The 16,724-nt window shown below is 45.1% G+C and overlaps 1 protein-coding gene across 1 annotated transcript; it reads right to left on the bottom strand.

Annotated features, from left to right (window-relative positions):
- Positions 1-8,451: 8,451 nt before the first annotated feature.
- LOC133906901 (uncharacterized) lies at positions 8,452-9,546 on the bottom strand. The gene is made up of 2 exons (XM_062348861.1): positions 8,928-9,546; positions 8,452-8,804 (listed from the first exon to the last, which is right to left on the bottom strand). Exons 1-2 carry the CDS (start codon positions 9,442-9,444, stop codon positions 8,788-8,790), a joined length of 534 nt encoding a protein of 177 aa, XP_062204845.1. The 5' UTR covers positions 9,445-9,546; the 3' UTR covers positions 8,452-8,787.
- Between the last annotated feature and the right edge of the window lie 7,178 nt (positions 9,547-16,724).

Consider the following 16,724-nt stretch of genomic DNA (forward strand, 5'->3'; position numbering starts at 1 on the left):
AGTATATTTGTCTCCAAAAGTACTTCATAATACTCACTCCAAGCTCAGCGTCCAACCTCCACCCATCGCCAGCTTCCCCCAATCGGCGACCGAGGGACTAGCCCTCTCCCCGGTGACCTCCCTGCTCTCCCCCTTTAACACTCCTTTCCGCCCTGTCGCCGCCTCCACGGGTAGGTCGAAGGTTCAGCGCTAACTCCATGACACCCCAGCCTCCGCTGCTTCGGCAGAGTGTTCACCTTTGCCTCCACCGTCATCTGTCGCGCCGGCTTCTGTCGCCGCGAGGTTGTCTGCCGAGCAAAAAGAGCATCCCTAGCAATGTTGTCTTGGAGGTGGCGGAGCCAACCCAAGCCATTCGCTACAAAGACCCCGTCATGCAGCAGCTCTTCGGCAACATCTCATCGCTCATCATGGAGACGAGGACTCTGCGCTACAACATTTCCATCAGTCTTTCCTCGCTAGCGGAGTTTTGCATCCCCTCTTCCTCCAACAGCGACGGCGCGGCCTCCTCCGACGATGGGGGTGGCGGCCTTGACGGGGATCTACCTAGCGGCATGGGCCATTACGGCCTTCCACTAGGGAGGCGGCTATCGCACTTACCCCTGTCGGCCGCGGCGACTGGGACCGCGGCCTCACTGGTTCACAATCGTCCACGTGGTGTTCGCTGGGCCGCCGGGGTGTTGCCTTCTTCCTTGACTTCCGTGCATATTCCTTTCGGTTCCTACCAAATCGTGCCAATCGAGATGCTCCCACCCATGCCTCCGCCAATAGGCACTGACAACAAACTTCCAGCTTTTGGTGTGTCTCAGACAGGGGCGTAGGACCCTGTCGCGGTCCTCCTCCCCACTCGTGACCTAGCCTGTATAAGAATCTTTGACCCCATGTCTGATGAGCTTCGTCCCTGTGTCAGGACGACCTTCCAAGCCCCTGGCACCTCGACACGTTACCCTGGTGTACTCAAGGCGTCAACGTCACGCCAAGTCTGCTGCTAGCGTGCCTGGGTCTACTACTCCCTCTCTCCCCGGTGGCTAGAGCTCGGAGGGTATCCCTCAAGCCATTTCGACCTGCTCAGCGGACGCCACTCGCTCTGCGACCCACTCTCCTAATAGGTCTCCGCCCGTGGGCCATGGATGCCGGTCCAGTGCGCGCTCTGCAAGGTGCCCCTCAGCTCTGTGGTTGGGCTCTCGGTCTCAACAGGCCTGTTGTCGGACTTCACGGATTTAGAATGACAATCTTGCTGCTGAGACCGGTATCGACACCCAGTCTGCAGCGGCCGCCCCGACGGGAGATGTGGATGGTTCGGTTGTGCGAACGTTCCTCCAGGGGCTCACTAGAGAGATTCCTACCCCCCCCCCCCCCGGCAGCTCCTGGCCATAGATACACATCAGGGTCAAGCTTGGTTCACACCCCGCGGAGAAGCACTCGTCTGGCAGCGGTACAGCCTCTCGGTTGTCAGGCCTTCCAAGCGAGGGGAAACCCTGCTTATACATCGTCTTGACATTCTCAGAGATGACGAGGCAGTCTCACCCCAACTTCATCAAACACTCGTTCAGTTATGAGCATTCCCTATTCGAGCAACATTTAAGGGCAATTCAGGACCTCTTCCCTGATCAAACACTTTTGGGCACGCATGGCGCGCTTGCCGCGGGCTCTTCGGACTACTAAGCGTCTGGTCCAACTCGTTGATGCTATACATGGATAATTTCAATATCTTTAGTTGGAACGTTCGCGAGCTTAACTTCAAAGCCCACCGGGAAGCCATTCGTACCATGGTTTCGGACAACAATGCTTCGGTTGTGTGTGTGCTCGAGTCTAAGCTCGAGGTTGTCAACCTTTTCTTAATTAACGAGATCTACGACCCGACGATTTCTGGTTACTCCTTGCCTACAACCGGCACTATGGGAGGTGTAATCGTGGCATGCCGGCACCCTTTTACCTTAACTATCATACAAGTTCTTCGCTTCTCTGTCAACGTGCAAGTTTCTTCACCGACAAAGCACACCTTTTACATGACTGTCATGTACGGTCCCAACGATGACAGTCTTAAAGGAATTCTTCCTTACCGAGCTCACTAGTGTCCGAGCGTTGTTACCAGGACCATGGCTCATTATTGGAGATTTCAACATGATTTATTCAGCGGCTGATAAGAACAATGCCAACCTCAACTTGCGGTAAATGGCAAGATTTAGGCGCTTCATCTCTGAGCAGGGGCTTAAGGACCTGCATCTATTCGGTCGGCGCTACACTTGGTCCAATGAGAGAGCTTGTCCCACCCTTGTGAGGCTCGATAGGGCTCTGGCTTCTTTGAAATGGGACAACGCGTTCCCTGATTGCTTCCTTCAAGCTTTGTCCTTGGATTGCTCGGACCACTACCCCTTGTTGCTCTTGTCTTCTGTGCTCCTGGAGACGACGTCGCTTTCACTTTGAAACATTTTGGATCAAAATGCTAGGCTTTCTTGACGTCGTACGGAATTGTTGGGTGTTGTCGCACGACGAGCAGTCCATGCCACCACTAATTAGGCTGGACATCCTATTGAGGAGGACCGCCAAAGTGCATCAATGTTGGAGTAGCTCATAGATAGGCAACATCAAAGAGCAGTTGCTCGTCACACGGGCGGTCATCGCGTTGTTTGATGCTGCTCAGGAGGATAGGGCCCTCACGCCTGCAGAAGCCGAGCTGAGAAAGCGCCTTAAAATTCTCTGTTTAGGCCTCATCTCCCTTGAGCGTACTATCGTTCGGAGTCGCTCTAGGTTGGCTTGGATCAGGGAGGGCGACGCAAACACCAAACTCTTCAACGCCTTTGCTAGCTTCGGAGCGCACAAGAACAGCATCGCGTCTTTGTCTAAACCATGCAGCCCGATCTCCTCGCACTCGGAAATGAAGGAGACGTTGTTCACCCACTTCTTCTCTACCCTTAGCACTGCCCCACCAAGGAATCACTCCATTGATCTACTCTGTCTCGGTATCTCCCCCATCGATTTGCAGTCATTGGACTATCCCTTCACCGAAGAAGAGATTCTCGGAGCGGTGAGGCGATTACCGCTCAATAAGGCTCCAGGACCTGACGGCTTCACGACGGAGTTATACCGTGCAGCCTAGTCTGTCATCAAGAGAGACGTGACTACTGCCATTTGCGCTTTTGGAAACGGCAACCGTCGAGGGCTCCATTGACTCAACAATGCTCTCATCAGTTGATGCTGAAGAAGGAAGAGGCTACCTCGGCGTCCGACTTCCACCCTATAAGTCTAATCCATAGCACTGGCAAAATCATCACCAAGACCATGGCCCTTCGTCTCGCACCCCAGCTGAACCATCTTATCACGAGTAACCAAAGTGCTTTCATCGTCGGGCGTTCAATACATGACAATTTCAAATTAGTTCATTCCACGGTGCGGCTGCTCAAAAAGGCAAAGAGACCTAAGATATTGTTCAAATTGGACATCTCAAAGGCGTTAGATTCGACCAGCTAGGCCTTCCTTCTTGAGGTCCTGCGTGCATGGGGTTTTGGTACACGTTGGTGTAGCTGGATTGAGGCAATCCTATATTCTTCTTCTACCCGGATTCTCCTCAACTCCATACTAGGGCCAGCTCTCTGCCATGCTTGTGGGCTGCGACAAGGGGACTCCCTTTCCCTCTTTCTTTTCGTGATGGTTATGGACACTCTCAACCGCATTCTAACCAAGGCGGGTGAGGCTAGCATCATTGACACTACGGGCCACGCTTCCATCTTGCATCGCTGCTCTCTGTACGCCGATGATGCTGTCATCTTCCTCTCGCCAACACCACATGACATCAAAGCACACTTAGACATCCTTCAGTTTTTTGGGTTGACTTCAGGGCTGAGAACGAACCTGCAAAAGTGTGTTACGGTGCCCATTTGCTGTGCTGAAAATGACATTAGAAGTATCAATGATAATCTGCCTTGTGGCCTTTCAGCCTTCCCCATCCAGTACCTGGGTGTGCCCCACTACGGGTCATCTCCGCAAACACCATCTGCAGCCATTAGTGGACAAGGTTGCCGCCAAACTGCCGCCTTGGCAGGCCAAGCTAATCACCAAGCCTGGACACACCACCTTGGTGAAAGCAGTCCTCTCTTCGACGCCTCTGCATATATACTCATCTTCATTGCTATCCCGCCGTGGGTAATTAAAGAAATCGACAAGATTCGAAAGGCTTTCCTTTGGTCCGGTGACAAAGAATCGTCTAGAGGGCGATGCACTCTCGCATGGCAACAGGTGTGTAGACCGGTGACATACAGTGGCCTGGGTATCTTGGACCTTCGGATGGCTGACATCGCTTTGCGTCTCCGATGGCTTTGGCCCCAACAGAGTGGCCCTACAACGCTTTCACCATATTCGAAGTCGGCAATGGGGACACCACGCTCTTCTAGACCGACGCTTGGATTGATGGTCGCTCTGTTCGCTCCCTGGCACCTAGCCTCTTCGGCTGTGTTCCTCAATCGCGCTTGAAGAACAGGACAGTCAAGGATGCCATGCTCCATCGCAAATGGGTTTGGGATATCACAGATCCTCTCTCTATCCCTACGATCATCCAATACCTACAGCTCTGGGCATGGCTTGAAACCGTCAATCTGAACGACGAGAGCCACCGCATTATATGGAAATGGACTCCTACCGGACAATACACGGCTCAGTCCGCTTACCAGCTCCTGTTCCATGGGTATGTCCGTTTTGCAGGTGCCAAATTGCTTTGGCAAGCGTGGGCGCCATCGAAGGTTAAGTTCTTCAGTTGGCTAGCGCTCCACGATCGTCTCTGGACTGCGGCGATGAGGAAAAGACACGGACTACAACCTACGGACTCTTGTACACAATGTCTACAACTATCAGAGACCACCGATCACCTATTCCTACATTGTGTATTGCCACGGGAGATGTGGTGGCACATCCTGGGCGTGCACACTCCTTCAGAGAATGTCTCTTTCATCGACTAGTGGCTCGATCTTCGGGGCCGAGTGGCCAAAGATCTCTGTAAGGGCCTGGACTCCCTCATTCTCCTAACATCATGGTGGATATGGCTTTCGCGCAACATCATATTCAACAGTCGCCAAACCTCATCAGACTCTTTGACGGCCATAATTAGAGAGGATGCAGAATGGTGGTGTGACGCCGGGGCCAAGAAGCTGTCCGTTGTGATGCAGAGGATGCGTACCTTTGGATCAATTCTCTAAGTCCTGCTGACATTCTGCAGGAGCTCAAGTCTCTAAGTTTCAATTCAGTTGTAATGTTTCTTGTATAAGCTCACTCTAGGCTAACCTAAAACTAGCCATCTAAAGGTCGTTGTATTAGACTCAATACCCATCCCTTCTTAATACAAAGATATGCAGCTCTCTTACGTATTCAAGAAAAAAAAGTACTTATTAGCCTTTTACCAATATGCTACAGCAGAATGTGGTGGCAGAAGTAATGTTTTTTAGGCTGCGTCAGTGTCCAAAGTGATACTTATTTGTGATTGGAGTGAGTACGTGTCAACTGTAATCCATAAACATTTTGTACTTATGCTGTACCTTGTAGAAAATGTTATTCCATAAATACAAAACATGCAACAGAAAAGTAAAGCATTATCAACAATATGTTTTCCAATATACAAGAACCAAGACAAGTATACAACATCGTACTTTTCGTATCTCAATACCCAAGATTAATTACAACACAGACTGTCTAACGGTGGGCAAGACAGCACCTCTCAATATGAAACTTATTGATCAGAACCAGCAAAGCTTAACAATAAATATGAAAGCTTACCTCAACAACCTAGTACAGAAATAGAATGGAGAGCAAGCTGTCAATCATTACAGTTGACAATATCCTTTTTTCGTAGATGTTCAATATCAGACTTTGTATATAATATATTTAATGATATCTTAAATACGCCCTATGATTCAATTTTTTGAAACAATGAAGGGATTTAGTATGAGAATTGGTGACCTGTCTGCATAAAAGCTACAACGTGAAACAATCACAGTTGACGAATTGTCTCTATCAAGCAACAATGTGAAACCAATTATAATGATATGCAACAAGTTGGATGCTGCCATCCGATAGTCTGTATGTTGTCTAGTAAAGTCAGCTTATGTGGCACACACTAAGGCAGGGGAAGCAAACAAGATAAGTGAACTAATCCATAGTGCAAACCACTCGTAACAGGATAAAATATGCAATTAAAAAATCTCTGGGGTCAACAGACAGCCACTAGGACTAACACAAAAATAGAAGGCAACTGTACCATGCTAAATGTATGTTCAGGAGATGCATTACTTCTGAATATTATAATAAATTAATGCTTACCTAGATGGCAGCTTGAAGGATTTAAGTAATCAGTCGTCATTTGCAATATTTGACAAATCCTACATATGCAAACTGTAATTCATGCCACAGAGAGGCACTCACGGTCCATGTGGAACCAACTTAAGCTCCATTTACTCTGCTTGCACCCTCTGGTTTGTTGTTTCCATTATCAGGTCTTGTCATACTCACCCTATCTTACGAATAGAGTATTGTTTGATTCGTCCAAAGCAACTACAGCATATGCTGTCACATTTGTCGATGCAAGAAACAGAAATTGCAGTTTTCTGGGGCTTCATATACTTCTGATATTTTCATATAAATTGCCGTTTATTAGTTTGCTTGATACTTAGCTTATCAGAAGGATGAATGCAGACATTAAGAGCTATGGCTTACATTCTGGTAGCCAACTAGCCATTTATGAAAACTGACAACGACAACAGACCTTTGCCTAGGTTTGCCAATCAATATCAAGGGATCCCTGAAGGTGTTGGATCAGGCTTGTACAAAAAGGCGTATACATTATTGACTATTCTTCGTAATTGTGACACAGAAGGAGCATGTCAGGATCACCTTGATTAGGGGACAATTTGGTTTTCATGAACCACATGAAAGGGTGCCCTTGTAAAAGGTAGAAAAAATGAAAGAGAGCTTGTCCTCAGTATGGATTTCTGCCAGGTGGATAACTTTCAGTTTTAAAATATCTAATTGTTCTGGCCTAAAAAAAAGATATGTAATTGTTCATGTTGCCTCTTTCAAGCCAGTAGAATAAATGAACAAATTATAGGAAAACACGGTAGCAACTGAACCTCAGAATATATTTTCACGGCAGATGAGCTAGGATATTTTAAATAAATGTCAGTTGCTAAAATGCAGTTACAAAAATACATACAACATGGGACACACAGAATTGTCTCAGATAGACTATGTTCTGTAAAGAAAGCACATAATCGCAACATGCACTTGAATCACATACCCATATGGATATAGTTACATCTCACAGGAACAAAAAGATACTTCAAATGATTTACACTGCTCTCATATAAACTGACAAGTAATCATCCACTCCTTGCTTTATAGACATATGTACAGATACAAATATCGTTATCACATTGTGGGGGAACGGTGACGTCCTAAAAACTAATGGCTCCAAAAACTTAAAAACTAATAGCTCCAAAAACTTCACAAGATAAATATATCTCAATTTCTATATAAATGTGCTCTAGGTTTATTTAGTGTGTCTACTCTACCATTCAAGAGAATTACAACTTACTATAACAAGGTAAATTACAAGTATGTAAATGCATAAACATAAATGGGGTAGAGAGACAAACTCCGCATAAGAGATTTTTGTCCCGTGGTATCGGTGGCACACAATCCACCCCTAGTCCACGTTGAAGCTCCACAAATGATATACTCCTGATCGCTAAGTCTCTTCCGATCACGACTCTTGAGCTACCAAGTCACCAAGACAAGGCCTCAAGCACGATAAGCCATCAAGCCACTAAAGCGAGATCTCACCACTAAACTCTCTGTCACTTGTACGTTGTCTTTACTTCGAAGCTTTAGTCACAAAGACAAAGGTCTTTGCATCCCCGTACAATCTTTTTATCGCCGCTCCACACTAAGTCAGAGGGTCAACAAGTTACCGGCGAGTCATCAAGACTCCGAAGCGTCGACGTACCTCTCAGTACACGTTTGGATCACTCGTTGATTCACTCTCTAGGTTAATACACCTAGCAACACTTCTCTCTCGGCCTATAAGCACCAATCACTCTTTAATGGTGTGTTTAATTGTCTTAGATGAACATTTTTAGCATTTTGATAGCTTGGATGTCTTCTCAAGTGTTTATAGGATTCTTTAGACTCCAACACCTTCAAATAGCCGAGTGGATGGGTATTTATAGCTTTAAATTTGCCAACTAGCCGTTGCTCCAACGGTTCAACTTTACTATGAACACCAGATGATCCGGTGACAATATTGCTACAAGCATCGGACCATCCGATGAGTACAGCATCAGCAACTAGCCGTTGAAACCCCACCCAAATACATTCTGAACACCGGATTGTCCGGTGTATCCTTCACTTCCATCAACGGACTATCAGATGTGTTGTTATTAATCATCAAAATCATAATCATATTCTAGTAGGATCATTTTCACTACACATAAAAAAGATGCAGTCATATACAACGGTTTTTACCTGGCTCAAAACTGTGAAGTTAATACAGTGGCCTTGGATGCAGAAGATGAATTGGAGGATGATGTTTCACCTCGCACTCTACTTGTTGCATCATAAAAGTGGGTCTTGTGGTCTTGAGCTCTGGATCATTTCTTGTCAACAACACAACCCTGTGACATCACTGGCCTTGCGGCAACAGCTGATTGAGTGCAGAGAAGCGCTATCTCGATGATTCTTTTTACCTCTTCAGGCCTATATTCTTCTGGATCTAGTGATTGGTCCACCAAGCCCATTAAGTTGTGAGTTTCATATAGCTTCCAGGCCTGTGCAACCATCGGGACATTAAGATTAGGCCATGCTTTCTATGCTGGAATTTTGACAATTGCCTGTGAAATCTTCAGATTCATGGGTATAGTGAAAATCCAGCAAAGGAGTGTTTATATCACCAAGAGAAAATCCAGATTGATGGGCAGCCATCGATGTTCCCGTCGCCACCTTCAGGCACTGCGCTCGAGGTCGCCGACCAGCGCCCGCGCCGCGTCGGCGAAGCCGCCGCCGGGCATGGCGGAGCCGTTGCAGAGCTGCGTGTTTCCCGGGAGCGTGGTCTGATCGAAGAAGGCTGCCCTCGTAGCGGAGCACGCAGCCGTCGAGGATGGCGCGCCCGCCGTTGGCGGCGCGGAGGCGCGCGGCGGCGGCGTCGAAGCACGCAACGTAGCCGCCTACGATGACGTAGGGGTGGCACTGCGCCATCGCGAACGACGGGGAGGCGGCGCGCGGCTCCGTCGCCAGAGGAGAGGTTGGCGCGGAGGTCGGCGAATGTGGAGTTGAGGGCGGCGAACCGGCGATGAAGGTGGCCGCGGTCGTGGCGTTGTACTGGCTGCACCCCAGGTTGAGCAGCGTGGCCTGCGGGTCGCCGACGGTGATTGGGACCAGCCATGCCGGTGTGAGCAGGAAGCGAGCCATGCAGTTCCCGTGCGCCGCAGTTGAGGTCTGGGGTTTTGACGCGAGCGGAGCGGCGCGGCGAGGTGTGTGCGTGGTGGGGTAGTGGTGCCGGGATGGATCAGGGGCATGTTTGATGGGCAACTAAGCATGTCATAGCTAAGGTTAGATATAAATCATAATTGTAGCATGTCTACTTTGTTATAAAATTTAGATTGTTTGATTGGTTACTAAGAATTACTTAAATTACAATAAATTGAATAAGACTAGTGTTTGTATTATTACCACAAGATTTATCATAGGTTTGATAAAAGTTTATAGTCATTGTTTGGTTTATGACCAAACTTTGATATTCGCCCCTCGGTATGAAGTGTTAAGATTACCAAACTGTCTCACAATTTTCACACGTGGACTTCAGACTAATGTTAACACGCTGGGATCAACCATCATTATGTTCACATCTAATAATGTCATGAATGAAAGTTCTTTCAGTAATCTAAATAAGATTGTTTACATCTTCTTTTTTTTCCTCGTGTCTAAATGGTCATATCACTTAATTGTGTCACAATATTTAAATGGCTACAATTCAAATCATGATATTTTCAATAACTATTTTTAAATATATAAATATCAACGGTCGTTATCATTCAAGTCATGGTAACAATAGTTACAACTCAGGTATGGACAATGTAACTCTATTTATGACACTGGCAGGTGCACTGTGATCGTAGTTACCATTCAAGTCATGATAACAATAGTTATAACTTGGGTATGGATAGTGTAACTAGAGTAAACGGAATTACAACATTCTCACGCTATGATAGAAGTATTTACAATCTGTAGCAATCTATACGATTTACACCATGGTATTGTTCCAATACTAGCCAGATCTTAAATATTAGAACTTTAGAAAATATTGCTTATAATATTTGTACCATATCTATTACATGATCTACTTTAATTTTGCGAGATCGATATGATCTCTATGAGAAGAATCAAGTTGTCGTACAGGTGAAACAACGAAGCATTGTTGTATCATTGAATTTTGATCAAAGTGACCACGGCGAGCGGATGCAAGAATGCAGCGACGCAGCCGGTTTCACAGGATACGTTGCCCCTCAAACATATCAACCTCCATCGGTTTGGTGTGTGTAACAATGATTTCTCTTTACAAAATAACAAGCAACGTATGTGCAGATACAACTGCAAGAAATAAGGTTAACTCAATAAAACAACACGCTGTACTTCCGGGAGTATATACTCTCACATACGTATCTCATAACATAGAGAGTAACTCATGTGATAAATGGTATGTACATAGAGCATGTGAGTATATAAGATCATCCAAGTGGTATGCGTACTTTTTTAGGTGGTTTGTACATATTTTTTTGTGTATATTACATTTTATGTACAAATATGAAGGTATTATCATAATCTATTAAAATTGATGGACTTCTTTTTAATTTTTTTCATGTAATTCACATTGAAGTATCTTAGAATGAGTATATAAGTATACTTATAGTGATAAAAGAGTATATCCAGTTCATTTATATAGTATATTATAATAGAAAGTATGTACTCCCGAAAGTACAGACTAGTTTTCCCCCCTCTCTCTCTCTCTCTCTCTATATATATATATATATATATATATATATATATATATATATATATATATATATATATATATATATATATATATATATATAAAATAACGATACTACATAGCAAGAGCATGATGTAGATGCTCTTACATTGATCATAAAAATGGATGGATATATTAATACTACTATTACCCAAAAGCATGCGGTGGACTTCAGTACCATTATACAAACGATTTAGCCACATCTCTCGTGGCACATCTCTATCCAGCAAGGAACCATATGCTAAACCTTTTCGTTTTCTCTTTCTTATATTAATCAAATACGAGTAATTGGCCAGACATAAAACAACAACAACAAGCAACATTTTCCTCGACATGTAGTAGCGGTAATAGTAATTGCAGAAATATTGCAAGTGTAACTGCCTACTTTGGTCCATCTAAATAACAAAATGGATTTTACCTTAGAGCCTCACCAATTTGGAGAGCACGAGATAGAAATTAGATGCAATGATGGTGAAACAACGGAGCGCTACTGTATCATTGGATTTTGATCAAAGCGGCAACGACGAGCAGATGCAGGAATGCAACGGCGCAACCGGTTTCACAGGATACATTGCCCCTCAAACATATCAGCCTGCATCGGTTTAGTGTGTGTAACCATGATTTCTCTTTACAAAATAATAATCAACATGTGTGCAGATACAACTGCAAGCAATAAGGTTAACTCAATAAAACAACACACACATATATGTATGTATGTATGTATGTATCATAACGAGAGCTTGATAGCCATTATGATACTTTATATAGCAGGAGCATGATGCAGCTGCTCTTACATTGATTATAAAAGTGGATGGATATATTAGTACTACTACTACCCAAAATCATGCAGTGGGCTTTAGTACTATTATACAGACAATTTAGTTGTGTCTCACGTGGCACATCTCTATCCAGCAAGGGATCATATGCTAAACCTTTTCTCTTTCTCTTTCATATATTAATCAAATACGAGTAACTGGCTAGACATAAAACAATAGTAGCTATCAACATTTTCCTCGATATGTAATAGTGGTAATAGTAATTGAAGAAATATTGAAAGTGTAACTGCTTACTTTGGTCCATCTAAGTAACAGAATGGATTTTACCTTAGAGCCACACCAATTTGGAGAGCACGAGATAGAAATTAGATGCAATGATGACGATAATCACATGGAAACCCCCATGTCCACATGGCCATGGTGATTAGAAGGGGAAATGGAGAAAGAATCACCTGAGAGGATGTATGCACATTACTTGGTTGGGGGGAGGGCAGGGGCGATTGGTTGTGCATTACGAGAACTATCCAAGCACGGTGCTGATGGAGGAGCATATCCGAAGCTAGATTTGGAGGAGAGAGAGAGAGAGATGCCCACACATGGATTTGAAGCATATCCAAAACCCTATCATGTGTCCTGCCCCACTCGATCTCCTCGTCGGCTAGACTCCTAGATTCACTCGAGGAGCAGCAAGTTGTTCTAGAGCAACAGCACGCGTGAGTCTTGCCCCACTCGATCTCTCAATCAGATTTGGGGGAGAGGGAGACCTAGATTTAGGGGAGGGGGAGAGTATGAGAGTGGATTCGATGGAGGGGGAGAGTGAGAGAGTGGATGCTGGATCTAGGAAGATGATGCAAGCTACATTAGAGACACGTTCCTTGGACTTCCAGAATCTTCTCGAGAAAGAGACAAAGAAAAGGGCCACGTTGGAGTTTTCCCGTGACTCTACTGATACACTTCGCGCCAATATTTTCTGGGATGGTGACGCTAGCGCATTTCTTCCCTTCGCGCGCGTGTGTGGCCAAGTAGTGGTGCCAGATTTCAGCGCTACGAGTGCGGCAAAATTTTTTTTTGGCAAAGTTACTGGCTGGTGCTTAACTTCTTAAGGCATCCTAAAGTTTGGAAGTAAAACAAACGGTAGGCTTAACTAGTGTGACACGGCTAACCTGAAGTATGGCATATTAAAGCTTCAATCCAAACATCCCCTAGATCTTCTAACTTCACCCTTACGAATCTCTAACAATCGTTCAATTTATGTATAATTTTTTATATGTCATTAGATTCCACACGTTAGTGACTAAAATGACTCCACGCGTAATATACACACAATGTCATATCCAAGATTTGTAAGTTTTATCGGTAGCATATAAGAAATTGCCCTTTCAATTTACATCAACTGTTAAAATTGAATCTTAATCTTATTGAAGCCCATGTTTTTCAATTAGTGTAATATTTCCTTATTTCGTAACTAGTTTAATATTTTACGATTAGCTATATAAATTTTTTAGTTTAGGGTGAAGTTACGGTGACTACACGGAGTGAAGTCAGATAATCTGACATGTTGGGATTGGGTTGGATTGGGGGACTGGGGAAGCGTGCAACGGAAGTAGGAGGTGATTGGTTAGAGGAGGCATAAATATCTGAGAACTGGCTGATTTTACTATAACGCTAAATCTGGACGGTTCATTTCTAATCCGATGGCTCACAATGGGGACAAAATCATGGTACTGTTCACCTAAGCTGGTTCCAACTAACGTAGGGTTGAGATGGTGGGGCACTGGTACAACATCCTGCGCTCCAGCTGCGGAAAGCCAGAATGAAGATAGAAGAGGTTAGCTAGATTACATTGGTTGTTCAGAATCTAAACTGAATCGTCCGATCATGATACAACATCCTGCGCTCCAGCTGCGGAATTTCTTCCCTTGTCGCTTGTTGTTAGCATAGCGATGGTCTTAGCCGCTTGGGGGACGCTTAGCACGTTTTATCGCTGAGGATTTGGACTTTGTGCATCATCCTTACGAGAATTATATTGTTATAAAAAATCATTCATTTCGAGCATGCAATTGCTCAATTGTAAACAACTCTTATAACTGCAAAATGTACGTGTCGGGATATGTAAAATTTCTATGTCACAAGTAGCATTCACTCTCACTCCTGCATCCTAACAAGTCAACAAGGCAGGGCAGTGTTCTTACAAAAACTATGAAGCATAACGGGCTCAAAAAACTAGTTAAATTAGATCTAAGCACTACAGAGATAATACTATAAAATACAGTTAAAACGACTATAAAAATTAATAGAAGAAGAATCGCAACTGACAATACCGGGGGACGGGGTTAGGAAAAAAGCAAGATGTGACAAGAACGGACCGCTCTCGACTTGTAAGTCTTTCCAATTCTGCCGACCAGACAGTTAGAGGCTAAGTAATGTTGAATTTGTGTTGCTTTTTTATGCTCATAGATTATTTTACACTCATAGATTATTTTGCCTGTTCGTGCATATTGTGAGTACCAAATTGTTTTTGGGAAAGAAAATTGTTGCTCGTGCAATGTCAGGGATGTGGGCGGCTAAAGAAAAATGGTCAAGAGGTCGCAAGTCCCAATTTAGGTCGAGACCTGGTCACAATCGAAAGGCTTGTCGTACTAAAAGTTGTCCTAGGCACCATAAACCTAACTAGCAAGTTGTACGGAAAACCTTAGCCCCCTTTAGGAGTAACAAGCAATCAGAGCCTCCTCACCACATGAGCGTAGGGAAAATCTATTTAGGAGCAAGTCCTTAGGTTACTCGAGTAACACCCGGGGGCAGGTTCTAACAATTTGTTTAGTGTCCTTAGGATCCGAAGATGCTTCTTAGTGGTTTGAACCAGACGGTCCAAGAAGAGAGCGAGCTGCGAATAGAAATGAGTCAGCAAGGTCGTGAAGCTCTGTCGTGGTCTTCTGGGCACCAGCGAAGCCTTCTGAGACTGTCAGAGCAAGGTCAAGGCCGATGAAATGCTTGCTGACACAAGCAAGAGCAAGGCAGGTGCCGTAGACTCTGAACTCAAAAGGGTGGTCGCCAATGGTCTTATGAATCCTCTGCTCGAGTTCACCTGCCTCCTCGAAGGTTGCTAAGAGCCAGTTGATATGAACAGTCATAGTGCTCCTGGGAGTTGGACGAACTTGAACACCCGCAGACCGAAGTAGCGAGTCGAAGGGAGAAAATGTCTGACTAAGGTAATCATAAAAATATGCTTGCCGTTGATCATTTTCCCTCGTCATCCGCTCCAAGTCCCTTTGCGCTGCCAGCAACACCTTCTGGTAAACTGCTCGAAGAAACATGTCACAAAACATGCAGGAGTTAGCTGGTCGAGTCTTACTTGGCTAACCTTAGACTAGATGTGACTTAGTCTATGGCAAGATCGACTGTCACATCCTGAAATGCTAATTACGTAATTAGGCATGCATAATCGTCATCACATGTGCTTGGACGTGTTTGTTTATCAGAAACCGGTTAAATATGTCTCAGATACCTTAGAGATAGTTTAGAGCACTTTGGAGAATCCCTACATGCCTTGGAGAAGGAAAAGAATGGAAGGAGGGTGATGTGGGGAGACTTAGGAAAAATTTAGCAAAAGAACCCCCTCGCGATCTGACCGGTGTCACCCGTGGTCAAACCGCCAGGTGCGCTACCACGTGGGTTGCCATGTGGATTTCCCGTGATCTGACCGGTGTCACCCGTGATCTGACCGCTAGCACACAGAGGCTCAGGTTAAATGGATTGATCACTTCCTTTTGCTCCCCCCCTCTCACTTTTCTCTCACTCTCCATCTCTCCACCTAACCCTATAGAGAGAAAGAGAGCTTTACTCGTCGCGTTCGAAGGCCGAAGATCAGAGGTGGGAACTCCCACAAGCTTGTCGAAGGACTTCCCCAAATTTTCCCCCTCTTCTCCCTCGCCGAAGACCCGTTCATCGATCGCAAGTTTCACCACCACTCCGGGAGCTGATCTGCGAATCGAAGCCTCCTCGAAGTATTACAATCCAATAGAAAGCTTCCATAAGCTGAGGTGGGCTGTCCACTACTGTTGTTTTTTTCAAGCTCGATTTGACCCTTGTGTCGTTTTGCTCCAAGTTCAATCTAGACTAGATCCAATCCATGGGGTATTTTGAGTTTAGCTCGGTGAATGATGTCCAAATCACTTTAGAAACACCACTAGTCCCATAGAGAATTTTGGTACCTTTCGTTGTCGAAGGCCTCGCTAGAATCCTCGCCAACGACCCCGTAAAGGCGCTGCCAGCAAGGTCTGACGGTCTGACCGCCAGTTGGGGACCGGAGGATTCGAGTTGAAAACTTGTACAGGAGTCTGACCGTCACTTGGGCCTGTCTGACCGTTGGTAGGAGGTCTGACCGCCACCATGCCTACAGTCGGACTGCTAGAGGCCAAAACTCTCTGCTGGCCACCGGTCTGACCACCACCCCAAGGCTGGTCTGATCGCCAGCCTCTGAAGGCTAAGGTGAGGATAGGTTAGCTTTTCCAAGATTTCAAACTTCGAAACCCTAATCCTTTGGCGATCCTTTGTAGATGTTTTCGAGTTGTAACGCTCTACTATTACTTGAGCATGCATGTTGCATCCTTTTTGCATTGTTTGTTTATTTATGCATTGCACCCGTGTTTCTTTTAGAGAGTGTCAATCCGACAGTTCAAGCAAGTGAGCAGAGTAACTTTTGTAGCCGTGATAATTTAGGCTTAAACATCGACGGTGTGAGCGTGCAAGCTTGTAGGGATATCTAGTTTGCTTCAGAAGTAGTTCTAGATATCCCTATGTCGAGCGATGCACGATCCAAATGGTTAGAGCTTATTAGAAAAGGTTGTCACGAGTATCCCTTGTGTGCACTTTAGCGAGTGGTACAA

The sequence above is a fragment of the Phragmites australis genome, chromosome 24 (assembly GCF_958298935.1).
Source record: "Phragmites australis chromosome 24, lpPhrAust1.1, whole genome shotgun sequence".
NCBI lineage: Eukaryota > Viridiplantae > Streptophyta > Magnoliopsida > Poales > Poaceae > Phragmites > Phragmites australis.

Bases quoted from the DNA above. Each gene is read 5' to 3' on its own strand.
- LOC133906901 (XM_062348861.1), bottom strand. From the start codon at position 9,444: ATGGCTCGCTTCCTGCTCACACCGGCATGGCTGGTCCCAATCACCGTC.